The sequence below is a fragment of the Euwallacea fornicatus genome, chromosome 13 (assembly GCF_040115645.1).
Source record: "Euwallacea fornicatus isolate EFF26 chromosome 13, ASM4011564v1, whole genome shotgun sequence".
NCBI classification, from domain to species: Eukaryota; Metazoa; Arthropoda; class Insecta; order Coleoptera; family Curculionidae; genus Euwallacea; species Euwallacea fornicatus.
The window spans coordinates 1526578-1554553 of NC_089553.1; the positions used below are offsets into that span (position 1 = coordinate 1526578).

The 27976-nt window shown below is 34.0% G+C and overlaps 5 protein-coding genes across 11 annotated transcripts; 3 read left to right on the forward strand and 2 right to left on the reverse strand.

Annotated features, from left to right (window-relative positions):
- Positions 1-1673: 1673 nt before the first annotated feature.
- LOC136343200 (uncharacterized) lies at positions 1674-4122 on the forward strand. Its single transcript, XM_066289781.1, has 5 exons — positions 1674-1865; positions 1978-2071; positions 2127-2335; positions 3670-3837; positions 3894-4122. Exons 1-5 carry the CDS (start codon positions 1792-1794, stop codon positions 4066-4068), a joined length of 720 nt encoding a protein of 239 aa, XP_066145878.1. The 5' UTR covers positions 1674-1791; the 3' UTR covers positions 4069-4122.
- LOC136343199 (arylalkylamine N-acetyltransferase 1-like) lies at positions 4075-17072 on the reverse strand. Of its 5 annotated transcripts, XM_066289775.1 has the most exons (7): positions 11571-11709; positions 8018-8425; positions 7936-7965; positions 5788-5947; positions 5598-5735; positions 5336-5540; positions 4075-4742 (listed from the first exon to the last, which is right to left on the reverse strand). In XM_066289775.1, exons 2-7 carry the CDS (start codon positions 8087-8089, stop codon positions 4547-4549), a joined length of 801 nt encoding a protein of 266 aa, XP_066145872.1. In that variant the 5' UTR covers positions 8090-8425; positions 11571-11709; the 3' UTR covers positions 4075-4546. The 5 variants fall into 5 exon arrangements, with proteins under 5 accessions (XP_066145872.1, XP_066145877.1, XP_066145876.1 ...); XM_066289780.1 differs by lacking the exons at positions 7936-7965; positions 8018-8425 and adding an exon at positions 10532-10634 and having other exon boundaries at positions 11571-11704; XM_066289779.1 differs by lacking the exons at positions 7936-7965; positions 8018-8425; positions 11571-11709 and adding an exon at positions 16940-17072.
- Positions 17073-18860: 1788 nt separating this feature from the next.
- Unc-76 (fasciculation and elongation protein Unc-76) lies at positions 18861-24138 on the forward strand. The gene is made up of 9 exons (XM_066289231.1): positions 18861-19098; positions 19424-19719; positions 21670-21772; positions 22124-22255; positions 22319-22457; positions 22511-22761; positions 22813-22888; positions 22937-23002; positions 23051-24138. The coding sequence occupies exons 1-9, from the start codon at positions 18934-18936 to the stop codon at positions 23065-23067; spliced, it is 1245 nt and encodes a 414-aa protein (XP_066145328.1). The 5' UTR covers positions 18861-18933; the 3' UTR covers positions 23068-24138.
- A 458-nt stretch (positions 24139-24596) lies between these two features.
- LOC136342949 (ecdysteroid-regulated 16 kDa protein-like) lies at positions 24597-25571 on the forward strand. The gene is made up of 4 exons (XM_066289256.1): positions 24597-24970; positions 25023-25136; positions 25189-25364; positions 25413-25571. Exons 1-4 carry the CDS (start codon positions 24889-24891, stop codon positions 25494-25496), a joined length of 456 nt encoding a protein of 151 aa, XP_066145353.1. The 5' UTR covers positions 24597-24888; the 3' UTR covers positions 25497-25571.
- Positions 25572-25701: 130 nt separating this feature from the next.
- LOC136342947 (serine/threonine/tyrosine-interacting protein-like) lies at positions 25702-27970 on the reverse strand. Of its 3 annotated transcripts, none has more exons than XM_066289253.1 (5): positions 27853-27970; positions 27175-27332; positions 26856-27116; positions 26628-26800; positions 25702-26566 (listed from the first exon to the last, which is right to left on the reverse strand). In XM_066289253.1, the coding sequence occupies exons 1-5, from the start codon at positions 27889-27891 to the stop codon at positions 26430-26432; spliced, it is 768 nt and encodes a 255-aa protein (XP_066145350.1). In that variant the 5' UTR covers positions 27892-27970; the 3' UTR covers positions 25702-26429. The 3 variants fall into 3 exon arrangements, with proteins under 3 accessions (XP_066145350.1, XP_066145351.1, XP_066145352.1); XM_066289254.1 differs by lacking the exon at positions 27853-27970 and adding an exon at positions 27666-27846; XM_066289255.1 differs by having other exon boundaries at positions 26432-26566; positions 26624-26800; positions 27853-27967.
- Positions 27971-27976: the final 6 nt, after the last annotated feature.

A 27976-nucleotide genomic window follows, 5' to 3' on the forward strand; every position in this document is an offset into this window, starting at 1 on the left:
GTGGGTTTTTAAAATGTGAATATATACCATTTGGTTCATAATACCATCAATAAAATGAAGCGATCCTACTCCTGAAGCGCTCATACAGCCCCAAACCAAAACAGATCCTCCACCATACTTCACTGTCGGTTGTAAATTTTCTTTATTAAACGCAGTTCCTTTTTTTCTTCATACCTTAAAATGCCGTTTGTTGCCAAAAACTTCAAATTTACTTTCATCAGTAAATATGACTCGATTTCAGTAAGATAGTGGGGTGGTAAGATGTCTTCTAGCGAATTCTAATCGCTTCTTACTATTGATCTCATTAATAAAATATTTTTTACGAGCAACTCTGCCTTGATAGCCTTGTTTTTTCAAACAATTCCTCACAGTACTAGCAGAAACAAGTGTATTGTTGTATGTCTTTAGTTCTGTAGCAATTTTTTCCGTACTTATTCGAGGATTCTCTTTAACTTTCCTCGCAATAATGCGTCTTAGATGTTCAGTTAATTTTTTTGGACGTCCAACACGAGGTTTATTCTTGGAAGTTTTGCGCTCACAATATCTGTGTATAATCGTTTGTATAGTAGATCTTGGCCTATTTACTATTCTACCAATTTCCGCTAAAGATTTGCATTCATTATGTAATTTTAACAATCAACTGTCGCACTTCTTCCGATGTTTCATTACTTTTACGTCCCATGATCCTAAGAAGCTTTCAAAATGTTATGTACCATTGTAAAAAAAAATTATTTTATTACCTTTAATATTCAACTTTTTCAATTTTACTAAATTTAAAATGTGTATGTGTTAAGTCACGGTGAAGATGCAACTACATGCTATGTACGAATACTTTATGCGAGTCTATTCCGGTCGATTTTTTGTTCTTGGTGTAATTTTCTTAGAAATACTCTTGTTTATGTTTTTTTTTTCTTGATATCGTAATATAATAATGTGAAACAATGTGTATGATCAATTTGGCAAAGTAAATTAACATTAAAATCATTGAAATTTATCTATTTATAAAATATTATCTGTTGTACGAATACTTTCTGCACCGACTGTATATTGTCTATTTTCTGCATCACCATTCTATTTCCATTTAGCTGTTACATTCGTAAAAGTTAACCAAAAATAGGGAAATTCTTTCAAAGATTAAAACCACAGTATTATAGATGTTTTTAAACTCATCCACAAGAAAAACTCCCTAACTGTTATAAAGTATTTGAAATAGTAACATTAATGCAAGTAGCGTTGGTTTCAGTATGATAGGTCTTTGAAACTCATTTTGCATTTGTTAATTCCTTTGTTATATTCGTCCAGTTTATCCATTATACTGATTTATTTATGAACCTAAGTATTATTCACATAAAACAACTATTTTAAGTACGCTTCTCATATTATTTTTTGGTGATAAAGCACAGAATAATCACTGTCAGTATTGTTATCCAAAAATCAACTGGAGCCTTTTGAAAAGGGTTCTCAAAGTTATGGATTCATAAATACATACGTTACGATTTTCCACTAAGAGTAAACCATAAATGCGGGAATGTTTTAGGCATATCACTATGTGCAAATTTATTGTTAAATTTAGCCCAAATTAGAATTTCGACAATAATTACATTAAAAATCAATGTAAAAAAGGGTTTGTTATTCCTCTTGACAATCAGCTGATTACAATTTGATGGACGTTTCGTCACATCGACTCTTAAGTTTCACGGGACGTCAATTTCAACCGTGTTATGTAAAAATTTTAGTTTATATTTTCGAAAGAAAATCTCTCGATACTGATTAATTTCATGTAGTTTGAGCATGAATAAAAATTTCAGTTATTTTCTCCTGAAACAAGTATATTTACCCTTGTCAAAATCATTTCATAACTCGAGGTAGGAGTCGCGAACGGGGGTCTTTCCTGTAGAGGGATACCCACCTTAAAGACTATTTTCATACATATTGTTGCCAAGTTTTCTGTAAAATATGTCTTATTTTATATTTAAGTTGCAACTTAAAAAATCATTATGAGACCTTGAAAGTGCAAAGAAGCTGTTCACAGAAGGAAATTAGAGATTCATTTATTAAACTCTCAAAGGAGGTATAAAGATCTATATTCAGAACAGTACATAAAAAAACTTTATGCTTTTTTATAGCACCATCCTGATGTGAATAAAAGCCCGGAAGCACATAAAGAGTTTCTGAAAGTACAGGAAGCATACAATATTTTGTGTAAACCAGAGTCTCGTGCTAATTATGATTTAGGCTTGACTAACCCAGGAAGTGGTGTAATTTATGAAAGTACCAACTCATATTATCCCTTTGGGACCAAATATAATGCTTACCAAAGAAGGCATGGAGCAAAGTAAGGGTTAACTTAGCACTTTGATTACATTTGTGAATGAATGAGAAAAATGCAGTATTGGACCTGTCACCTTAGTGAAGTCCAAAATCTATAGGGGTGATCTTATTGAGCAGTAAAAATGATTGTCTCAAGACTTGCATTTTGTTATGTATAAAATTGGGATATTGTGCCACTCCATGTATCTGGGTTCTCAGCAATGCCCATCACACTTTAATGTCATTAGAAGTGATGGTGAAGGTTGGTTGGTGAGCCGTCATCTTCATATTATTCCAGAAACCATACCTGCTGGGCAACTGGTCTAACTATGTGTTGCCTAGTCTGCTACATACCATGGGCCATGGACCAAGGAACGGTCACTTAGTCATCAATATCAGTGCACTCTGAGTTTCAATAAATTGTGGGTCACTATTCCAGGGTGTAATCTAGCTGAATGATCTGTTTCCTTGTTATCCAAGACAAGAAGGAAGCCAAATTTCAAAAGTTATCAATTTAATTCTTTTTTTTTATGCTATAGAACCGGTTTGGATTATATTTCCCCAAATGTTCCTATAGAAGTTATGAAAACTTATGAAAAAAAAGATCTTTGACCAACTCTTTTCTTTTAGAACTATATTATTGCTTTTTATTTTTGTTTTCACCTCACACACCAAGTTCCAATTCTAAAAGTTCAATTAAATTCACCGCATCGTACTTAAAAACTGTCATTTCGTAAATTATTATTTGAAATTGGTAACAACTCAAATGAAGAGACTCTTTCTTGACCATATGATGGAACAATCAACGATACTGATAGTCCGAAGGTGTTGGTACATGTATCATTGCAGTCGCCAACATGTCAGGGAACAATAACCTTACTTTAGTTATTACCAACTTTTAATAATATTTGTGTAGTTTTCCCTCTTTCAATACCGATTAATCATCTTCTCTAGAATCCTCAGTAAGAAACTTGCGAATTTTATAGGTCTAAATGACTTTAATTGAGAAGATGAGAGTAATGAGTGTGTATGTGAGTGTAATGAGTTATCTCACAGAGTACAGAACATCTTTCCGAGGTTCTAACTACCCGTTTATACTCACATTGGACAGTATGAAAAGCTTTCCAATGCCTATCTTTTTCAGAAACAGATGTACTGTTTTGTGATGTTTTTCTAAGGTGGTGTTCCAATATGGATTTCGGTTAATGTTGTTACTTTTTACAAAGATCTCCATTTGGTGATTCGGCTCTTTTTAATGTTAAAGGAAAATTTTTGATGCATGTGACTTCTATCTCGAATAAGATGTGGCTTTTCGATGTCGGTCTGATACTTATTATTTTTTTATATTTCCTATTTTAGTCCCTGGGATGACCCGTCATTTTATTACAACCGAGACAAGTCAAAAGACGATCTCAATAGGCCTTACTATGGAATTAAGGGATTGAAGAAACAGTCGAATGGGAGAGTGGCACTTTTCATTGTACTTATTGCTAGTATTGCTTTTTCCATTCAAATGGTAATTATAAGGTAATTTAGTATAAATCATGTTTTAAGGCTTGTATTGCCATACAAGAATTTTGTAGGCACACTCTTATGAAACAACAATTTATTATGAATGAAAAATCAAAGGAGGCTCAAAAAGTGCTGAATGAAATTAAAAATCGAGTCAACAAGACTGGCAACGAAGCCCAAATTGAAATTCATCGACGACAATTTGAGGAGTTGGACAGGATTAAAGCAGCAAAAGCTACTGAATGAGAATAGTCTAGAGCGATGTATATATTTATTAAATAAATTGATTATTATTTGTTATAGATTGTTTTATACAGGTAACTGTCCTATAAATATCATCACGGGACTATTATCGTGCCCTATATTCTTTGAGCTTGTTCTCAACTTTGGTATAGGCCGGGTCACTACTAAAGCGATATTCTAGGAAATTGTCATGGTGTTGAAAAATTATAACTACCCATAAGCTTACCTATATTAAATGTTTATCACATAATTCACATCCAACATTAAATATTAATATTTATACCCTCTGCAATGAAAGGTCTATTAATGGGAAAACTGGAATGTTTTCTAAATCAGGTATTGTTTTAAATTAAAAAATTGCTGTAGAAATTAGAGCGTTTACGTTAGAGATGAGCAAATCAGTTTCATTCAACCTAATGAATATTACCCAAAAGTAAATTCGACAACCAACCGAGTTTGCTAGCAGATATTCATTGTACATTTAAACTTTTTGCACATACACTGTGCAAGCCACATGTGGATATTCAGGCTTGAAAACTGGTGTGCCATTTTCTCGGTGATCTGCATATTTAAGAGTATAGTGAAGCTCGAATCCCAGCTTCTTCAAGGCTAAAGCTGTAAAGTGGCTGGAGCAGTCTACTGTTACGAAGCCAGCCCCAAGTTCTTTCGCAATTTCTCTGCAACGAAACTTCTTTGTAAAAACAATGTAATGTCAGGCTCGGTTAATTAATTTTCCAGATTTTCGCGACAGAGCCCGGGAGCAAAACATGCCGCAACAACAAAAGCTCTTTCCCCAGAGATAAATGACTTTATTATACGGAAATTGAATTTTAGTAGTTCAAGGTTACTCCCGCTCCTTACGCTGCGTCTCGGCGCTTTTTCAACACGTGGATTGGAGAGGCGCTCCATTGCTCAAGGAGAAAGCATAGGCGCGGAAAGCCATACAGATACAATGCATGAGGTGCTACACTATATAGAAACTTTTTTGTATTGTTTTCATGGAGAAAGCTAAGGAATTCTTAATGATTAAAGGGTTAGGACATAATGAGGAATAATATACAGACGAAAAGGTTTTGGGCCTGTGTATTGCACGCCTCTGCATGGGCCCTCGCTTCCATTGCAAATGAGCCCTCTCTTTTTTTCAGCAAGATTCTTCCTTGCTGTTGCTTTGCAAAGGGCATGCACTAGTTTAAAAGTGTTTCCAATTAAAATTTGCATGCAGAGTAATTCCCCAAGCTTAATTATTTCTCTCTGGATAAAAAGCACTTGCCTGGTTTTATTTAAAAGCTCTTTGGCAATTCCCTGCCCTCTATAATTTCCATCTACCGAGAGAATCTTCACAGTCACAGCTTTATCGCAGTCAGGGAACCGCTGAAATACGTTCGATTCCAGACCGACTTTATCGAGCATCCTGACGATTTTTGAAAATTTTTCATCAGTAATTTTCTGTTGATCTTCAGAATTTTGCAGGTAATCTGAAAAATGGCACTCTCGTAAGCCAACGTGCAGCTTTGGTGATTGATATAATCTACCGCGTTTTAGTACGGCATTCAGGCAAATCCCGATGATGTTTCCATTATGTACTGCTTTCAAATTGATCCCGTTTGACAACTCTTTTAGGGCGAATTTTTCCAAGTCCACACATCTGGGATTGTCTTCGTTGATTAAGTCTTAAAACAAGATTTAAGAGGATTTGAGGCAATGTGCAATTTCAGCGCTTACCCAAATACTTGTTCAATGGTTCGTCTTTAAAGAAAAACGTCCTCAGGAAATTGAGGATGTCTTCCTTATCCTTAGGGGTGGCCTCCTGGATTTCATATTCCATTGGACTGACTGGGGTGGTAGGGGTGATTGGGGGCGTCATCGCTTCTACGTCGATTGACTAGATTTGTAAAAAAATTGCATTAAATATTCATACTTAACAGACTCCTCAACGTATGTAGGTCTTATTTATTTCGATTATTGACATGAAAACTAATTTCGTAGCGCTTTTTATGTATGTGTTCAAATCTAGCATGACATGCAAATAGAATATAAATATTTAAAATTTTGCAAGCACATATCGTTCATAACCGCAGGAAGTGCATGTTTTTCCTGAAGAACTAGTAGATAAAAGTTCTGGCGACTTATCAGGAAGATAATGTCTATGAAAATGTCGAATGAAAGAGGGAGTATTAGGCAGCTTCGCGGTTTTCATGAAAACTAACTCCCAGGTAAAGTTGGCAGGAAGCTGATCTAGCGATCCTAACGAAATAGCGCTTAATACAGGGTGCCTCAGAAAGGATTACTTAAAATTCTACCACAGATTTCTGAGGTGAAAACGTAATGATTTATTCCAATTTATTTCAGTCTAAAAATCGACGGTTTTCAAAATACAGGACGTCAAAGTGAAGATTTAAAAAAGGAGACAATTTAATTACTTCGTTTGAAATGCTACTACCTGAGCAAAAGGTCGCGTCGGGAGGTTTTAGGGCAGAAAACAGAATCCGTTTACATTTTCAGCGCACATTTTAAAGGGTGCTGTCAGCGCTAATTGAAGTCTCTTTAAAGAGACATAATTTTTGTCATACGACATACAAATTTAATATGACTAAATTGATGTTTTCCTACATGTTTTTATCAAGAAACGCATTTAGGGCACAAGTGCCTAGGAATATTCATTCTTGAAATATTTTTTTATATGATAATAGGTACAAGTAAGTAAAATTTGATTCAAGCAATATAAAAAATAAAAAAGGGCATAGACAAATAAAATCATGAATATTAAAAAACATGAGGATTGAATATTTTGATTTTTTTCGTTTTAACTATACAAATAAATATGTACTTTAAATTTATTTTTCAAGAGGTGCAGCGAACTTTGAACTTCAAATATCTCAAGAAGCAATGCCTCCAGAGACTTGTATCAATCTAATTTTTTTTTCACAAAATATGTAGGAAAGCAAAATTTAGTCGTGTATAAATTTTATACCGGGTGACAAAAAAGTTATGCTCTTTAGAGTTCACCTAGAGTTTAAAGCGCCTTCTATAATTTGCATTAAAAATATAAACGGATTCTGATATCTCGCCCCTAAAAACCGCCCAAGCGACATTTTGTTCAGATAGTAGCATTACAAATGAATTAATAAAATTTTCCTTTTTTTTTAATCTTCATTTTGAAAAACGTTCACTTTTGGATTAATATAAATTAAATTAAATCTTTATATTTTCGCCTTAAAGTCTGTGTTCTACAAAGTAGAATTCTGTACAGACCTTTTAGGCATACGCTGTATTGCTTAACTTATGTGGCATGCAAACTCTCCAGGACTGAAAACAACATCTTCAATATAAAACAATATTTGTTTAACTTGTTTACACGTGCATCTGCGAACAACCTCAGCACTATTGTTATAATATATCGAATTTAATTTGTAGCTGCTTTTAAATATTTAATTAATGCATCATTAATGAGCATTGGGAAAGGTAATCCTGCGGATAATGGATATAGGATCCTCGACAAAGAAGACTGTTTAGGTCGTTATTATATAATCGTTGTAATCAATATATCATTTGCATAACGTATCGTTTAGCAATAATTGGAATGTCAGTTTAGTAATAAGCAGGCAAAATGAATGCCCTGTGGGTATAATGAAAAAATTAAAACAAATAATCACTAGAAAATAAAAAAACGCCTCGTTTCAAGAACTGTTTAAGCTGTTTGTTTTTAGAAGTCACTTTTATTGAACTCATATGCGAACTTCGCACATAAACAAGCTGATGATAATGACGAGGTTTGTTTCATTGTACATGGGCAAGGAGCCAATAACATCTAAGTTTTTCCACTAAAAATAACGCCAAATAGCTAAGTTTCTAGCCCCAAACTGTACCTACCAAATCCTGCAACACTCTGCAGTAGGGCAACTACAACAACCAACATAAAGCTGTAAAATAGTAATATAATTAGGCACCTTACCTCGTATCTAGTGAACTTAAACCTCTCGATGGGGGGCCTCGAAGAGACATTCCTCCTCATGTGCAACGCCATGGCGGCGGCCACTAATCAAATATCTTTAATTGGTTCTAATGGAGATATTAAATCACGGCAGGAAGTTGAAGTCACTTTGACGCGTAAAATGTCGCGAAACCATACAAATGCGTATCCTCTTTCGGTCGCTTTCAGGCGCCCAGCACTGCTATTTCCCGCCTGTTGGTCCAAAGCCAGTTCCCCATTCTTTTATACGCGCCGTTTTCCGGCTGAACTGCGCAAGATTTTGCCCATTTTTTTTTCTATGAAGTTTTCGGTTAGTCCCCGGTTTTGGGTAACTAATTGGTGATGGCCATGGACGAGGACAGAGGTGTTAACGACCGGTCCAAGTAAGAACTTTTACAGAAAAAAGTAATCGTAATCTCTTAGCGTGTATGGCCGTATATGCGGAAAAGCAATTTCATTGACGCGTCGTGCTTTTAATTATATGATGAAGCAAGTTGATAACGTCACATTGTTTTAAAATGGCGGCACTTCCGTTTATACCGGAAGTAGCTACAAACTTCGTTATATTAAATGTAACCCAAATTTTGTGTTATTTGCGGATTTCCCGATAATTTTTAAGGACAATTTATGTAGAGCGTCTTATATCTACATTTTACCGTTATATCAGAAAATTTTGACAGCCGCGAGATCTCGTGAAAATCAGTATTGTGCGCTAGTCGCTGTGAATTTTGGAATCGATGTTCTGGGACTCGAAGAGGATCTAATGAGCTACGTTTCGACGTGTTTGAATTTGGCAAAGAATTTTCTGCAACCCATGACGCACACCTCCAAATTTACATGACAAATCTCAATAATTTGCATATTTGAAATTGATGCTTTGTTTCCAGTATTTTTAGCACGTACATTTTTATTATCATTTAAAACGCCGTATTTGGTTTTTCGAACACGAGCAGTAAATGCCGCAGAAGTTCGCATCCCGCGCGCCCCCCCATTAACAAAGTTTTTACTTAAAGGATATGAACTATAAGATTCAGATTAACAATTGTGACATGTTTTTCCCTTTATTATAGGCAACCAGAAGTTTCCAGCTGCCACTACCCTTTATGATACGTGGTTTTTATGGTTATCTTGCTGTTTGTGCAAATATAAGAATTTTAGTAATAAAATTGTAATTTATTGTGATATAGAATTGATGGTAGTAGATAAGCACGTGATAAAGCAAGTTCATCAATGCGCGCATGAAGTGTGCAGTATTAGGATCATTAAGTTTGGGAAAGTATTCAGGCGAGGCGCACGTGTCTCTTTCTCTGGATGTTTAATTTAAAGGAACCTAGGAAGAGGGAGTCAACGCTATAATCATTCATCACGTTATTAACATTCAACAACAAATAGTAACATTTTAAATAATCTTGACTTGAGCGAAACAGTAATTACTTTTCCCATATTACTCCGAGTTTGCCTTTGTTTTTATGTATTTGGATTTGTCTGGCTTACCGTAGAAACCAGATCTCACAAGTGCAGAATGCTTCTAGATAATCTTAATAGTTACCGACCTCGCCACAATCTCGCATTTTTATACGATTACACAAAATCCTATTTGGTCACCCTTAGTGTCAAGCGCTGCGGGATGTCACTCTAATTGAATCGGAGGTTTACGTTATGCGAAAGGAACTTGCCATGGAAATGAAGTTAATAATAAAATTACAAAACGGGAATTTGAAAGCAAAATGTAGAAACTCGAAGCAAATAGTTTAGTTCTTGAAAGCTCCACTGTTTGTAGCTTCATATACAGGGTGAGTCGGGAGGATCGTGCCAAACTTCAGGAGCGTGTTCTACATGAAAAATAAATGTAAAAAACTCAAATGTTGTTATCCGATTTTCGTTTGTTTACAAGTTATAGCATAAATAAATTTTTTTAACTAGGATTCTATTTACCATAAACGTACCTGGACGTTGGATTGGTCGTGGTGGCCCTATTAGTTGGCCTCCAAGGTCTCCAGACCTCACACCACTAGACTATTGTTTGTGGGGTTGATTTAAAACTGAAGTGTACAGAGTAAAAGTGGACACTAAAGATGCACTAATTCAACGCATTAGAAATGCTGCAGCTGCTATTAAAGAAAGACATGAAACAATCAGGAGCGCAACGAATGCTCTTCATAGACGAAGCCGAAAATGTTTAGAAGTTAATGGCAATATTTGTGAACATTTACTATCCTATCCAAACGTTAATTTATGAAATTTCTTATGAAATTTATAAATTTTTTAAATTTTATGTTTTAATTCTATTTACACTATAACTTGTAAACAAACGAAAATCGGATAGCAACATTTAAGTTTTTTTACATTTATTTTTCATGTACAACACGCTCCTGAAGTTTGGCACGATCCTCCCGACTCACCCTGTATATGGATTTTTAGATTAAGTGTTAGAGTAAAAATACATCTACACGGGGGTATATTAACGGCCAAATAATGCAAACTTAAAAAAAAAACCTCATTCTTAACAAAAACTATTAGATTATTAAGGTTTGATTGGTTGGAGATTTGGAGTCATTCTTGCGGTCTCTCTCTTTCGTTGCTCCGTAGACATAGAATCCTGGATCAAATTTTAAAATATAAAATACATTTTTATAGAATTGTATTAACTATCAAATATTGCAAATTTCATGAAAATAAAATATTTTTTTCGTACATTCTAAAAATTCCAATACGAATGTAGTTTATTGTTCTCGTAATAATAAATAGAATTTACAATTGAGATTTGTTCCTCTGGAAAAAGTTTCAACCAGACGAGGAATAAGAAATCTCCTAAAAAGCATTTCTACAGGAAACTATGATCGTGAGAGTTCTCGTAATACTGCACAGGATTCATTCCTATCTTTCATTTCTCTGTACAAGATTTCAGGTTAAGGGAAGTTGATTGTTTTCATGTTCTAAATACGTAAATTTTAGTAATCGCTTTGGGGTAATAGCAATAAAAGTAAAAAGTTACAATTTTACGATTAAGTTTGAATAGTAATTTTGAAGAGTTACTCATTCCGCTGGTGTATTTTGCACGCTAAACTAATTAAGTAATAAATTGTCTAGAGTTTAGACGGCATTAATACACAACCACAGATCAAAAAATAAGAAATATTCCTTGATATATGATTATTTAGGTGCCAGTAAGTAATGAAAACCAAAACTACAATAAAGTTCTAAAATAATCATCGCCGTCGCTTATTGCTAGAGGCGACAAGCATAATTGGGTACTTAAGGTACTTAATGTACACGTATTGGTACATTTTTTAAATTATTTATGATTTATCTGCAGTTTTTGAAGTGCAGACACACATACTTATTTGAAATCTGCCTCTCGAGGCTTAAATTATCAAAAAAAGCACCAAAGAACTAAACCTCCTGCTGAAAGCTCCTTTTTGTTTTCTAGTTATTATATTTACGATATTCTATAAGGCGGACATATGAACGTGTTTTACCTTGATCGTTTTCATGAAAAAAATAACACTAATCGTAATAATACAACAAAACTTACGATTTTATATATGTATGTATGTCTGTTTAGCCACTGAGAGAAGTGGCACTTAACAAACTACCAACTCATACACATCACGACTAGTATTTATATGAAATTGATAAATATGGTGATAAGACACAGGCTTATCAGAGAAACAAATAGAAATCGTATCATGCATTCTAAAATAATTTCGGTTCGTCCACGGATCTTCACCGGTATAAGCCCCATGAGCTTCCAAAGGTGTCTCGTGTCTTTGATACTGTCAATTAAAAAGCTAAATTATTATTTCTGCTTAATGGATACGTATTGTTATCGGTTGCCTGAAATAAATTACTAAACAGGTCATTTTTGCGATCTTTGAAACAATTATTATTGTACAGGGCGGCACTTTCTCGATGGATTTATTGCGTAGTGCTAAAAGGGTAAAAGATAGAGGAAATTTGATTTCACATTTTCAGGCCTGATTGTCTAAAGAAAGTTTAGTCCATCATCATTTCGCAGCTATATGTAAATTCATTTTTTATACAGCGTGTTTTGGAAAAATCTTCCATTTGATGATGGAACAGTATTTCTATTATTATTGAACATAAAATAAAAGCAACTTTTGATATTTTAAAGTTTAAAATTTCTCTATCAATTGCGGATTTTAGGTGCTGATATAAAGTTGTGTATTTTTTTCACGGAACATCCTACATGTATGTAAAAAAACACGTTTAAAATGTTTTTATTGTTTTTTGAGTTTTTGAATGTTTCAATTTTAATTATGGTGGATAAACCATACATTGTAGACGAAGATGAGGAGTCATATCATCGATCAATGTTATCTATTTCTGAAGTTTCTAACTATTAAAGGTACGAGGTCGATTAAATTTGGAGTAAATTGCACAATTCGAAGTTCTAGAATGTGCCTGATCAAAATAAAAACCAAATCCGATGATTTTCGGATGTATTGGAAAAAAACAAAATTCGGGTGTTTTATTTTTTCTTGGGCTTATTTGACGAAGTAATTCAAAATGATTTACACTTCATCATTGCAACTTTTCCTCTTCTACAACGTGGTGGTGTCGTATTTAAAATTCAGCTTTTAGATTTTCGCGAGCCATCATCAATTTTGGCGTTCGTACGGACGCCATCTTAGATTTTAAGACGAGATCTGCTAGAAATTCATCATGCTTCGCATCGATATCTCAAAATTATTTCGGGAACATATATATAAAACGGTTAACGATACGACAATAACCAGCTCAAAATTACTTTTTAGTCCTTTATGAAAATTTTGCCGAGTTTCGTGCATTTTCTGAACTTCTATTTCCCGGTAGAGCATTTTGAACAATGCAGGCATACTGTAGAGTTCTTTCGAAATCCCTAGGGTTACTTATTCTAGGAAATCCTGATAAATGTTTGTAGAACCTTATTTTCTTATGTGCTATATGTTTAGGTAACACCCTATATATTGAAAACCAAAAATTGTGTAACGACTGCCTGGAAAATTATTTAGAAGTTTGGGTGCACGACATGTATTCGGAAGAGAATTCCATGAATGAAGTGCTATGAACTTGGGACACTTCTGTAGATTCTTTAGTAAAAATAAAAACCTGTTTTTTTTTATAATTCCACCAAACTGCGAAAGCAAAACCTGTAATATATGACCGTATTCAGAAAGAAAACTGATCTCAAAAGTTTGAAATTTTAAGAGGGTACCCATAAGAAAATACAAAACTGACGATGAATGTCGAAAATCGAAACCTCGATATTAAATTTAATACCGCCACGTTGTGGACCTGTAAAAGTTAAAATAATGAAGTGGGAATCATTCTGTATTATCGTGCCAAATAAGGTAAGGAAAAAAATAAAAACCAAAATGAAGATTTATTTCAAATACCCCGGAAAGTCATCAGAATTGTTAAATATGTGAAACGGTACAAGCTTAAAGCTCAAAGGAACCGACCTTCCCCAATATAAGTGTCCTCGTATTTTCAATATTCCCCGTAGTTGAGCTCCAGAAATGTATACCCTGTATATACAGGGTGTTTCATAAATATGTCGATACACTTTCAGAGGGTGTGAAGTTAATAAAAATAAGTATTTATAACGCATAAAATTAGGTCCGAAATTGCTTCGTTTCCAAGATACAGGATGTTTAATTTTTAATTATTATTTCTTTTTATTTCGAAAACAGTTTGGGATACGGACAGAAAATTCGAGAAGCTATGGCGGGATAAATGTGCATGTTCCTGAGTAGTCAGAATATTTTCATTTACACCAGTGGGGTTTGTGCGGCCATTCGATTGGATGTTTTTGATGAAAAAAATGGTACACCACTGATTTTTAATACAAATACTTTTTTCCTTAATATTTTTAATTCTTAATAAAAAAAAACTCTTTTAGTACTTTGTTGCTCAAGTAGCCGTTTTCAAGATGAAAACAAGTATTTCTCATTCATGTGCCTACCAAAAAACCGGTATAGGCTTCCAAGTGCGTTTATTTATTTATGATTATTTAGGAGAAATTTATTTTATTTTATTTTAGTAGAGGTGGAGGACGCGAAGACAAACGTTTTTTGTCTAATAAATTGTCGGCAAACAAACTATTTTGACTAGAAGAAATAAAATACTCATATGATAAGAAAATGTGGTATAATCTAATGTTTTATGTGAATGCACATAAATCAATATAAAATAGATAGAAACAAAAGATAAATATTTTATAATAAATTTTCAGAATTTCAATTATTTTTTTAAATTTCGATTATCTAAAAATTGAACAAAAATCAAGGATAACTCTGCAGCAAAACGTCTAATAAAAATGATTCTAATAAAAAATGTTTATTTTTTAAAGCTATACAAGGATCTATGAAAAAATCCCGCAGTTGCAATTAAAAAAAAAATGCCCTTAAAAAAACATTAACATGACGTCTTGGCTAAAAGTCACCAAGTTCATGACATGTCACCTTTTTTACCAAACAACTTTTATTTGAAACTTTTTTTTCATTCAACGTACAGTTTTTTAGTAATTATCAATCACAATTTTTAAATGGGACACCCTTTATATATATATATTAAACATTAACCCTGTATTTTGGAAATGAAACGATTTCGGACCTAATTTTATTCATTTTAAATACTTGTTTTATGAGTTCTACATCCCCTAAAAGATTGTCGGTACGTCTACGAAACATCCTATATGTATGTTAAATTTCAAGATCGCCCTGTAGACCGTGAACGCACCAAATTAGCCATCAAACAGTGACAACAATAAGTTTTACTTGAAAACCGAACGTGAGAATATATTAACTGATTTCTTCTATTTATTGCTTTGCTTGGAATGCGCCATTCAATGCATATACAGGATAAAGTCCAATTTCTGCTTATCGTCTGAACTTGAACTATCACGCATAATGAGATATTTTAGCAGTTATCATATACCTGCATCAAGGTGAAACAAATACGATAGCACATGTAGCATTATGATTTATCTCTGACAAGTTTTTATGAACCCACCACTGGAACCACGCCTCCTCGACCAGACACCACACACGCAGACTTATTAATTCTCGCATTTAAACATTTTATAATTTTAATAATTAGATGTGTATTATGAATATATTATTGCAGGTATCCGTTCACCGTCTGTCAATTCTAAGAAAAAAAAACTTTCGCATGAGGTGTTTACTAGGTATCACTGGGAACACCTCCTGCTCCATATCCTTGTGTCACTTTTTTCTTTAGGGTGTTCTACGAGTTATTTATATCTAAGTAGGTACCATATATACCAAAAGAAGTTAAATCAATCCGAACTCAATGTAAAAACAATATAGATTAGATTTTAACGTTTAGTATGTCGGGCAAGGATTTTTAAACGGTCACGACAGACCTTTCGAAATTGTAATTTTTCCGCACGAAATCTTCAATGTACAGGGCGTTATTTTTGCTAATTTATTAGTCAGTCACCCATATTAGTAAATACCAGTTATAGACATTATTCCGATGAAAAAGTGGTTTATAACCCTATAGTAATTTACATTTAAATGGGGTTTTTATGTTAATTCACTCCATCCCTTTTATATAAGTCAAGGACTGTCTTATGATTGTGTTAAGTCCGAATGATTTGTATTACATTCTTTAGGGCGAAATGAGTCTTCGAATTCCCAATAAATTACTTCAGATAAAAAAAAAAGAATTGTTTTCATTCGTATACGCACGGTAATAGATGGATGAAGTCTGATGGCAAAAATAAAAATAATTATCTGAATGCTTCATGTTTCTGTGAAAAAAAAGGCCTCTGAAATATTTTTCATAACGCTAACCATTAGAAAAAAACTATGCCGTATCGTGTTTTTTGTTTTTAAATGTTCAGGGTTACATCAATGGGGACGCTACTGATGAACCTAAAAACATTATTTTCCCCTTAAAATTTGTATATTTGCACATAGGCACTCTCCAATTTTCATGAAAATATTTAACGTCGGAACAGACTTATTAAAAAAAAAACCTTTACATTTTTTTTACCGTCATGTGTTACAAGCAGGAAGCGAAAACGAGCCCATGTTTATATGAACTTTATTTCTTGAAACCATCTATAAATTCGCCCCCCGAATTTTTTACGAAGTATTATGGAACGCCTTGTTTATACAAGGTGTTCGTTTCCGGAACTCCACTAAGGGGACCTCGGTAACTATCGAAGATATGACGCCAGTTAAACTGGGGCAAATTGCGCATTTTACGATTTAAGAATGTGCCTGATTAAAATTTGAAAAATTCCTATGATATCGATGCTATTTGGGAAAAAAAAAACAAAACTTTGTTTTCCTTGTTTTCCTTGACTTGTTTGTTGAAATAAATCAGAATTATTGACAATTCATCATTACTACTTCTCCTTTTCTACAATGTGATGATGTCATATTTGATATCCGACGTTTCGATTTTCAACAGCCATCGTCAATTTTGTTTTTTCTTAAGGAGTAACCTTGAATTTTTAGATTTTTGTTCGTCCTATAGCAATTTGCATCTAATTTACAGTATGTTAATACGATCTATCCCTTTTACGTAATTCAAGGACTGTATTATGAATATATTAAGACTGAGAAATTTATTCTGTATGGTGCAAATCGTTTAGGGTGAGATGAGTCTTTAGATTCTTAATAAATTGTCCCGTGAATATCAAAAAAATACAATTGTTTCTATTCGTTCAAGGTTGAAGCAGGAAATTGCAATAAATTCTTGTTGTCGGCATCAATGTGGTGATAAGTTCCTAATAACCATAATTTTTTTGTATAATACTCATCTGGTTTTGCATAAACGGTTGTCTAGGCTAAATGGCATTGAAACATGCGAATTAATAAGTCAAAGCTTGCGAAAAGTTAAAAAATTAAGTTATGGTTTACTTACTTAGGTATATATTTTCAAAAAACTCTACCGTATTAGGTGACAAATCGGTGGTAACTTAAGCACCAAACACAATAGTACATTGAAGCCTTAACAAACCTAAATACTTCCTGCTTGTAATATGACCCTAAAATAAATCATGCAACATATTATGGCCCTCTTTGCATCTATTAAGTATCACAACTGATATTATTACAAGGTGTGCATTATACAGAGTGAATAAATAATCTAAAAAACACTTTTAACATATTCATTGTTTGAAATTGTTGTAACACAAAAATCACGATCATTTGCCACGATTACCAGAAAGTTGTCGAGTTTTTTTTTATAGTTTTAAATTAGCATGTTCCTCTATTTATGGCCACCATTTCCTGCTCATTAATATGTCTCGCAAATGAGTTTTTCCTTTATTAAAAAATAAATAAATAAATTGAAAATTACGGTTAATTTTTAACGTATGTTTGGGAGTATATTTAACAGTTCCTGTCCTGTTGAAAATAAAAGCGAAACACTCGTCTTATCCGGCCAACAGCCATTCTGGACCCAAATGTAGCCGTTAATACCGGAAATTCCAGACCATGCACGATACACAAAGACCACTAATTTCAAATTGTTCCCGGTTTAGTTAACTTTGTTGGGAGACGCAGAAACCAGGGGGTGAAGTGTCTGGAAAGCATTCAGATGCGAAGAGTAATGAACTTTATTATCGTGGAACTTTATAGAATTATTTAACTCTTAACTAAATCAGCCTAATTCACTGAGAATAGAAGTTTTCCAATAATTCAAGGTGTATTTCTCTGGATATCCTGGATCCTCCAGAATCCGGCACTGCATGCTACCGAGGCTTATCAGCGATCCGATAATCGCTATACCAAATCAGGTGCGCACTCTCAATATAATTAATTAATTTGTTGCGAATTACCGTCCCTTAGTGCCTGTAACTAGATTATTGATTAGCAATAAAAGACCATAAATCGGAATGCGTTTATGTGTAGCAAACTAAAGCTTGAGTTATGCATTTGAATTAAGCGATGGTTTAGAAAAATTTCCCAATATTCTTGATGGATCAAAGAGTAATAAAAAAACATTTTTTTTTGCACTTTAGGCGGTGAGGAAATTGCCATTATTTAATAAGAAAAGCAGCCAATATGTAGGGCCAAAAAAATAAAATAAACCCAGAACCGCACCAGATTAAGTGAATTTTATATCTTTCACGCCATCTATTAGTTATTATGTAAGGTGAGGTAAGATGGATAGAAATTTCTATAAAGCTCAAGTGTTTTTCTGGTTGCCTGCATACGGCTCTAACAATTTATTGATTGTCGAATAATTTATGGTTATTTGCTAATCGTAATTATTATAAGTTAATTTAAGTAAAGTTATTGATTATATCTAATATAAGCATTAGGTCAGAGTCAAAAATTTTAAATAATTTTTGGGTTTTCGATTTCCAGCAAGTATGCAGTGTTTAATATCCATGTTCTCAACCTTTTGTTTTTAGTTTATAGCTAAATAAAATATAGAGCTTCATAATCCAATATTTTTGAAAATTTAGTATTCTTAGAAATCTCTCATTCAAACAGCACCGCGCAAGGACACACAAAATGCCGCACTTGCGTTGATGTTGATTTATCCCTGGAAATATTGAACCGCGTCATTGCAGGGTTGGGATATTAGTCATTATTATCTTCAATTTAGTACATTTCTGTTCCTCTAGTTTTTCCCCTTTAAGTTTTTACGTTCAAAAATTAATTAAGTAATATTAAGAATTGGGGTAAAAAAGATTTTCATTTTGATTTTTCCTCCCCTGTCTCACCGCTGGAAAATCTTTTGTAGTAAAGCTCCTTTTAGTACAATAGTTAGGACAATCTATATTTTTAATCAGACACGTACGTCACTACGGGTAGGAGCGTTTTCGCGTCGCGTTTCTTTTTTCAGTCAGTGCATTCGGTTTAGTCGCGTGTGAAACGTGTTTATTGCGTTCATTTTGGCCAAATATGCGGGACCTGGCCGCAAAAATGGCCGAATTAAAGTTTGAAGCCCCTTTGGCGCAGTTCGAGGAGTCTGACGAGTGGGGCTCCACTGAATTCCAGTCTTACAAAACCAATGAAAACGATATCAACACCATAAACAGCAATAAGAAAGTAAAGGACCTGAATCAGGTTGGTTTATCGACGTAACAGCCCTGCGAAACCATCCCCATTCGGTCGGTAGTGAGGGAAGCTTCTTACTTTTTGGTAAACGGTATTTTGGCTTTAAGAGCGCTATTTTAGTATTTCATATTAATTTGAAAATAGGGTGAAAATATAAACAAAGTTAATGCAAGGCCTGAATTACCAAAAATTTAAGCCAAGGTCTTCTTTACTGTCGTGTTTACTAAGTCTTTTTTGTTATCTAATTTTGGTGGATGTAAGCTTGGCTTTACTGGCACAATTCGATACAGTACTTCTCTCAATACTAGTGCCAGTAATTTCAATCAATCGTCAGGTCCTAAATGACTTCAATGAAGACCTGACCAACAACTCCAATGCTATGGACATAATGTCTCCGAAGACCACAGTTTTGCTGAAGAATGAACAAAACCTTACTCAGCTCAACTTAAACCAGGACACAAACAACGTCTCAGACGACAACTTCACGGAAACCTTCTCGGGCTCCTTGGAAGATTTGGTCAACACCTTTGATGAGAAAATCACCAAATGCTTTGGAAACTATGAGGAATCGGTGGAGAAACTGGCCCCAGTGCAAGTGAGGAGTCAGGAGGAGATTATGAACGAGTGTCAGTAAGTATTTGGTGTTGGTTATTTCGTCATCAAGGTTGTGGCATTATTATTGTGTAAGACCTGGCTGGTGAGTTTTCCTAAAAAGGAGATATGTATTTAAGTACATAGACCAGTCATATATCTGTTTATTAAAGCCTTAAAGTTGTTTTAATATATGGAAGTATTGAACGTTTTCCTATTTGTGTGTGTTTATGATGAGTTTAACCCTGAAGATATTAGGTCGATTTTATTTTGGGATTTTAGTATTTGCTCTAAAAATACCAGGAGAAGCAGAATCATGATGTGGACGTGTCTGCTGCAGGAAGATCATCAAGGAAATTGGATTTTTACCTTCGAATTTCCTAAAAATGAGCAATTAATTTATTGATAGTTATATTGGCTTTACTTGTAACTGTGTAATTATTGAAAAATCAGCGGATATGTTTAAGAATTTATCTTTGTTTTGCGTGCTAAAGATAAGAGTATCAGAGAGAATAAATAAGGAGGATTAGGATGCGTTCCAATATGAAATATTCAAGTTTAAAGATCTCTCAATTTGAACAGCATCTCATTATTATGCACTTAATGATCTGGTTACAAATCAGTAGTAAGTACACCACCCATCGCCTCAATTTATAGTTTTCCACTCTATTTCCTCCCATTATGTTTCTTCCAATATCCATAAATACATAATGCATTCATCAAATAGAAAACTTTTTAAATCCGCCTTTGGTATGCGCATAATATATTGATGCGGCTCCTAAGAAAGTAATTAAACGTGTAAACCAAGTAAACCTTCATGACTAACGTACATTAGTTCATTTACACTCTATTTACTTCAATTATTTCTTCCAATATCACATCAAGCACGTACCTACTTATGCATACATACTGGCTCTAAAGAGCCCTTTAGAATTTATCTTCTTTATGTAAGGAGCTTTAGAAAGCTGGGTTATTATATCATTAACGAACAGGGTCCGTTTAATTAGATATTCAGTAATGACCAAATTAGCTGCGAGATGCATTTTTACCTGAAGAAAAGGCATTGAGATTGAAGATGAAAACCTGTTTTTAGCTGGTAATAAGTTACTTTGATGTAAAAGAATTTAATGGGGAAGCTTTATCGATAATAGTTAATCCACTAAATTCTGAAAATTCATATAAGCAGTCTTCGACTAAACACCTCGCACAAAAGCTTGAAACGTTTATATTTATCTTCATCTTTTAATATGATAAATTGTGCTGATGGAATATTCAAAAGGGGACTATCGGCCAGACCAGGGGGCGTCTCCTATGAGTAAGTTCAGGCGTCGCGGCGCCAGGCAGGATATTAAATAGTTTTCGCAGAGCCATGTTATGGGGTAGAGGCTCAGCTAGGACAAGGCTCACACCTATTACATAATCATTAATCAATTAGCAAATGTTCCTATGCGCAACTTGAAGTCACATTTTATCCACTTTGATCACTCAAATAAATTATTTCAATGCATATTTATAAGTCACATAATGATAACTGTAAATCTAAACAATTTGCAACCCAAATCTCTGACACACTTTTAAGTATGATGACCTTTGCTTGTTATTAAATTATTGTCAATTTTCTGTTAGTTCAGGTCGAGATCTATTGGCCTAGAAAGGGCCTTTGTGGTGCGCATGGGCGCCATCCTTGAAAGGGTCACTGAACATTTGGCCAGATGATCGATAAAATTCAAAGCCCTATTTATTTATGTTCGGCTAAATTGTCCGGAAAAGTAATACTTAGGGATTGGTATCATGCAAATCTGAATTTAATTAGACCGGAAACTGACTCTGATACTGGGTTTGTTATAGCAATAGAGTCCTCAAAATAAACTTAATGTACAACATAAGGTTAATTCTTGCATACGTGTTACATACATAAACACAGATAAGTTCGTTAAATATCTCTTTAAGCAAACAAAATAATCATATATTTATTTAACTTTGTTACAGAATGTGGTGGACAATCACCGGGAACTTTGGAAACATCCTACCAATCGATTGGTCGAAATCCTACGCCAGAAAGCTCCAAATCGACTCATTGCATTTAGAGCAGGTACCCAAAAATGTCCAAAATTCTTTGACGGTGACATAAAATCCGAAATAAGTTCCAATTTAAAATAATCTCGTTAACACACGAAGCAGTCATTTTAATATATCCTTGAAGTAGCTCACATGCGTGTGGGATTTAAGAAAATGAGATTTTTACCATCTGGTTTCCGCCGTAAATTATTGTATTTTGCCATGTGTTGGATGAACAAAGGGAAACTATATAACGAGCCAAATTACCGCATTCAAACGCTCTTAATAGGCTTTAATGTGTGGCAGTGAGTCATTTCGACTTTTATTCGCCTGATTAGTAACATGACTGTCCCCTTACAAATAATCCAAATATCGCGGTTTCTAGCAACCACAAACTCCAGACGACGATTTGGATCTTTCTTCAGAAGACGAGCAGGTGGCCAGCGACCTTGACATGCACGCCCTTATTTTGGGGGGCATTCAGCAAGACAATGAACCCTTGAAAACTGCAGATGAAGTATGCATACATAGACAAAAAAAAGTCGCATATTAATTTATAACAAACAAAATGACTCTTTAGGTCATACAGGAAATCGATGACATGATGCAGGAAGACGAATGTTCGGTGGACGAAATTCCGCATCAGCGAGACTCGTTTGAGAACAGCGAAGTCATGGAGAAAGCCAAGGAAGTTCTGGCTTCTCCTTTATATGAAGACAGTACGCTAGATAAGCAATTTGCAATCCACCTTATTATTGTGTTGTTTTTGCAGAACTGCGAGATTTAAGTCTGTCCCAACTAAACGAACTTTACATGGAACTTGAGGTGTTAATCCGAGAGTTTTCCGAAACTTTGATCTCTGAACTGGCTCTAAGAGACGAGCTGGAGTACGAAAAAGAACTTAAAAACACGTTCATTTCCCTGCTTTTGGCGGTGCAAAATAAGAGGCGACAATACCACGTCGAGAAGAAGCGTAGCACAAAAAGCGGTACATTGAAGACCTCCAATGGTTTAGATCCAAAGGTAAGGTGTCTTTTTCGTTTGAGGAAATAGAGTATTTGCTTTTTTTTACAGTATTTAACTACAGTCATTCCATACCACATAGACAATGGCACGCCTGATAATCAGACTCTTCAAATTTTGATCAAAAGTAAGTTTTCATAGTTAAATAAGTTTGTGTACTAATATCTTCTTTTAGTTTTGAAGGCAATCAACGAAGACAGCCCCACTGTGCCCACTCTTTTAACAGACTACATATTAAAAGGTAATTGGTTATATGCAACCTCCAAATATGTTAATTTTGTTGTTTCAGTGATATGTCCGACTTAAACCATCCCTAACCAATAATAAGCCGGCGCACAAGAAACTCCAGTTTTATTAACACCTTTAGGTTATTTACAGTATGTTCAGGAACGTTTTAAATCGCACTGTTTTTAACATAACGAATTTGTCTTTACTTCGTATACTGTTATTCGAGAGTTACCTCTACTATGATATAAAATTCAAATATTCGGTCTATTAGATTGGAAGAAGAGTTTTTAAAGTTTATTTGGCGAGATAATTGAATTTAGTGCTGGAATCCCTTTAAGACAACTTGACGACAACCATATATGACACATCTTTCGAATGGATGTACGTTTGATTTTACACATTTTACAGTTGATTTTTCGAGTTTTCTTTTAATTGACGAATACATTATTTTATTTGGGTGATTTAGAGCGATATAAAACAAGCTACTCCAGACTACTTAATTATTACGCTTTTCTGCCAGATATTCTACGGTAAAGTGTCATTGCCGAGTCTAGTCTTTGCATTGCATTATTTTAGGTTTCTTGTATGATATTAAAACTGTATATTACTTCTAAGAGTTGGTGTATTTTTAAGTCTTTCTGTGATTTTTTTTAGGACATAGTTTACTGTAAATAATATATTTATGTCCTAATTCTGTTGCTTTTGACACTTACCAAGGCAGTGAAGACTCAAATACCTTTTTTGTCGAATTATAAGTAAAAAACTGCTAATACTCCGCAATTAAACCGTTAGTGTAAGTGCAATATGCCCACGAAAATATCTGTTTTGTACAAAGCTAAAATTTATTTATTCCTTGTATGTAAATACATGTTAGATGTAATGATAATTGTGCGTATTCTTGCCAACATTTGTGCGTTTTGCCATATTAAATTTTCCAATGTTGCAGCCGTCGTTAAGTGCGTATATAAAACAGAATTAATTTTCAATTGGGTGTATAGTTAACTCACATTAAAAGTAAACCGTCATTGTGAATGTGATTTCATGGTGTTTAATTGATTGATATTACCGATAATAGACTACATTGCAAGAAAAAATAACGGATGTTTTGTGTTATAATAAATGCTTAAATAAATGGTAAGAAATTGAGTATGTATTTGTTTTATTGGGTAGCACTAAAAAAATTGTTCCGATTGGAAGATTATATATCTTTACTATCATTATAGTATCTGCAAAACTAGTGGGACGATCACCAACATGATTGTTTTAACTCGAGGTAGACCTGATTATGATCGGAATTCATTCAAATTGATGTATGATATTTTACCACAATATAATTCGATTGAAAAAGAAAGTTTTACCTCTTATCTAGAGGGATCGTATCTAATTGTTTTTGCGATTTTTTTTCATCCATAGAATATCTGTTTTAATTTAAGTCGCACGTTTGGGTAGTACCTTGAAGATAGCACAGGATCCCTTTCCCAGGTTACGTGATTAAAACCACTCTGTATAAGGCTTCCCAAACCAAATTGTCTTAATCAAATTAAAACCAATTAAGACTGATTTATTATAGTTCTCCTTAACCCAAAAGAAAAACGTTTGTGTGTTTGTCTTTCGATTAACGGCTGACAAGGCATATTAGCCTTAAGGCTACTTTAGTATTCTGCATTGATCATCTCCTTTTATGTTTTTAGTGTCGAAGTACCCAAAGCGAGGGCTCTTAATACACAAATCCGTATTTGTAAAGAATGTGTCACTGCTCGGCCGGCAAGTGTAGATAAACTTTGTCCTTTGTTTGATAATAATGGCTCGGATCTATTGAAATAAATTCTTTCTGCAATCGCTTGACCACTACCAACGCTATCACTTAACGTGAATTTTCAGCTCTCATTATCCACTACAATGAGTTATTGTAAAGGTTTATTATCAGTTGCTGTAATAGTTGCCGTAATTTTTGAAGTGTCAGCTACCTTCTCTGACTGTGGTAAGTACATAGATTTTCAGTATACACTCATCTGCATGGTTTTTCTTTACAGGATCGGTGCATGGTAATATAGTATCAGTGGATATTTCCAAATGTACACCATCGGCAAAGAGATGCATTTTAAGGAGAAACTCTAACGTCACCATGGCGATTACCTTCACCTCATGTAAGTACCCATTTAACTTCTCAAATGGGTTTTACTAATGATGATAATATAGCCACAGAGTCCAGGTCGTTGAAAGCAGTAGTGCATGGAGTCGTCCTGGGAATTCCCGCACCGTTCGACCTACCTAACTCGAACGGATGTCAAGATTCTGGCATTGTATGTCCAGTTCAATCAGGAGCTACGTACAAATATGTCACCACTTTGCCCATTCTTTCTGCATACCCAAGGGTAAGCCTCAAGATTGATGTAATGGTTAATTGTATAATTTCATTATAGGTGACTGTGGACATTAAGTGGGAACTTAAGGACGACAACAACGAAGACTTGATCTGCGCCTTGATTCCTGCAAAGATTTCTTAAACATTACAATAAAGTATTCTCCAAGTATTTTGTAAATGCTCTTACCTTCAAAAAAAATATTCAGATGCAGTAACAGGAACGTCTATTTATGTTCTTAAAATTTAATAAACCCTCAAACTTTTCCAAAAATATATATATATATCCTCTAATGACCAGAAATCTTGTTCTCTCCTATGCATTCAGAGTGAGTAACAAAATAATGGTATTTATTGGAAACTTGGCTTTATTCATTGATCATTTCTACACAACCAGTCAAACCTATATACACATTTATAAAAATATAAAAATAGTTTTCCTCTATAATTTTATGATGATTTACAACATTGCAACACTGACCTAATGATTCTCTAAAATCGCGGTAGGGTATTAAAATAATACTTAATTGGTTTAAAGAACTTTCTACTTGAATTCTCTTTAATAGAATTTGACTAATACTTGTTATTTTTTGGTCTTAATTGCAATACAGCAGTATTGGACTATGTTGCTATTAAGTTGTTCATAATAAATTAAAATAATTACTCCAAAGAGTAAAAATTCTTTAAATGTTAAACCCATGAGTAATTTACTAATGCTTTGCTTTAAATAATAATGAACAGTTTTAATACTAATTTAATAAACTAACCTAATAAGTATATAATAAATATATTGAAAAATATTTTATTAGAGATCACCAGTTTTTCTGGGGTTTACAAATCATTATAAATTACCACTTATAATAATATTGTAAGTGGTTTTGCACGTGGCAACTTATAATATTATAATAACAAATTCTTGCCAATTATAGACAAATTCATGACACTAATAAAACCAATATGGAAATATTTCTCTAAAGCAAATCTTAACATTTTTTACAAATTAAGATTGCTTTCATTTACACTTGAGAACAATTTAACACAACAAACTTATAAACTACCAAAAGGTAAATATCAACTTTTACCTTTGTAACAGCCATAACTTGTACAAATGACTTGTTAAGTCACTTTGGCTTGGTGCTCCGGCATTGAGAGCTAAGCCTTCACATGAAACTGGGCTTGGAGGAGGAGCTACAACATAATCGCCAATTTCAGCAACTAAAATAGATCCATAAAAATACACTTGCTTCAGAGGAAGCACTAGTTGAAACAGACCCACCAGCTCCAGCTAATTGTTCTAATTTCCTCTTGGGCCTACATTTGCTTGAAGATCCTTCAATGGTAACCCTTAACCTTGCCTGGTAAATTGGTTCATATTCAAATAATTGTGCTTGAAATCCTGCATTTGGATCCACAGAAATTCTCTTTGCTTTCACAAAGTCCAAGGCATCACTGAAATTATCCATTGCAAAGCTCCTCATATACATCTATTAAACAATTAACAAACCTGAAAGTGAGTCTAAATTTCTGCATGATGTATGCTAATACAAAAGAGGCACTTCTCGAATTACCACTACTACATTGAATTAGCACTTTAAAATTTTTAGCTAGGGCTTCATCAATGAAGGCATTAACTTCAGGGAAAAATCTCATAATGTTTTCAGTCTCTTTGTCAGCAATGTCAAGTGTTCGGTATATGAATGCTGGATTGGATAACTGAGGTCTAAGATAACCCGACTCTGCCTCAGTTCTAACACATAAAATATACCTTAAAAGCCATATTTTATATTAAAATGTGGAAACACGAAAGTAGTTAAATACTGTACCTAATGCCCTTTTGTAGTAAATTTGGAAGGCAATGGGGCTGTGCTGCCATGTAAGAGCCAAGGTACACTCCTGGTACAATTTCCTGCATAATGGTAGAATTGCAAAAATTCCAGGATGCATTTGACTGGCTTGAAATTTTAGTATTTACATTGTTTATCTAAAAAGACAGTTTGTTTTTATAGTTTGAACTAAAGGAAAAAGAGAAAGTTCAGAAAACTGCATTTTCTATGCAGAATTGCAGACTGAAGTGAAGCAAGCTGCGACATGCCTTTAAAAGTTGGCTTTATCTTACAAACAGACAACATACAGTACACGTGTCTAAGCTAGAGGTATAAAGATGGAGGCGAAAAGAAAATAGGTTAGGAACAGATAAAGGCGCCAAATCCCAGAAAACAAATTACTTAAAGAAATGCTAGTATAATCGGAGGTAATCGGCTTGATTAATATTATTGTTCAAAAATTGTTGAATGGAATTATTGTAAAAACATACCTCGTCGGAGATTTGGGGTGACAAATCAATCATTTGAAATCAATGAACACCAGTAGGTTTAGCCTTATATAATTTAATTTGTCAAGTAATGAAGATTAGGAAAATTGGTGTATATTTTACTAAATTCGAAAAATCAAGAAAGAAAAGTAAACCCATTCCTTTTCGTTCCTCTTGAAATAAAACTAACCTCAAATTTCAAGCTAAATAAAGGATAAACACAATACATTCGGTAATTATATCTTGCATACTCCAGGCAATAGTCGACTTGCCTCCAACTTGAGGTAATGCTCGAAAAAAAAAAGAGACAAATA

Excerpts from the sequence above, each read along its gene's own strand:
- LOC136343200 (XM_066289781.1), top strand. The coding sequence starts at position 1,792 with ATGAATAAAAATTTCAGTTATTTTCTCCTGAAACAAGTATATTTACCC. Across the intron at positions 1,866-1,977 it reads AAATCATTTCATAACTCGAG|TTGCAACTTAAAAAATCATT; the intron begins GTAGGAGTCGCG and ends TTTATATTTAAG. Across the intron at positions 2,336-3,669 it reads CAAAGAAGGCATGGAGCAAA|TCCCTGGGATGACCCGTCAT; the intron begins GTAAGGGTTAAC and ends TTCCTATTTTAG.
- LOC136343199 (XM_066289775.1), bottom strand. The coding sequence starts at position 8,089 with ATGGCGTTGCACATGAGGAGGAATGTCTCTTCGAGGCCCCCCATCGAG. Across the intron at positions 7,966-8,017 it reads TTAAGTTCACTAGATACGAG|TTGCCCTACTGCAGAGTGTT; the intron begins GTAAGGTGCCTA and ends TGGTTGTTGTAG. Across the intron at positions 4,743-5,335 it reads GAGCTTTTAAATAAAACCAG|AGAAATTGCGAAAGAACTTG; the intron begins GCAAGTGCTTTT and ends GTTTCGTTGCAG.
- Unc-76 (XM_066289231.1), top strand. The coding sequence starts at position 18,934 with ATGCGGGACCTGGCCGCAAAAATGGCCGAATTAAAGTTTGAAGCCCCT. Across the intron at positions 22,762-22,812 it reads CCAATGGTTTAGATCCAAAG|TATTTAACTACAGTCATTCC; the intron begins GTAAGGTGTCTT and ends TTTTTTTTACAG. Across the intron at positions 22,889-22,936 it reads TCTTCAAATTTTGATCAAAA|TTTTGAAGGCAATCAACGAA; the intron begins GTAAGTTTTCAT and ends ATCTTCTTTTAG.
- LOC136342949 (XM_066289256.1), top strand. The coding sequence starts at position 24,889 with ATGAGTTATTGTAAAGGTTTATTATCAGTTGCTGTAATAGTTGCCGTA. Across the intron at positions 25,137-25,188 it reads GGCGATTACCTTCACCTCAT|CCACAGAGTCCAGGTCGTTG; the intron begins GTAAGTACCCAT and ends ATGATAATATAG. Across the intron at positions 25,365-25,412 it reads TTCTTTCTGCATACCCAAGG|GTGACTGTGGACATTAAGTG; the intron begins GTAAGCCTCAAG and ends ATTTCATTATAG.
- LOC136342947 (XM_066289253.1), bottom strand. The coding sequence starts at position 27,891 with ATGTATTGTGTTTATCCTTTATTTAGCTTGAAATTTGAG. Across the intron at positions 27,333-27,852 it reads TATTTAGCTTGAAATTTGAG|ATAAACAATGTAAATACTAA; the intron begins GTTAGTTTTATT and ends CTGTCTTTTTAG. Across the intron at positions 27,117-27,174 it reads TTACTACAAAAGGGCATTAG|GTATATTTTATGTGTTAGAA; the intron begins GTACAGTATTTA and ends ATGGCTTTTAAG.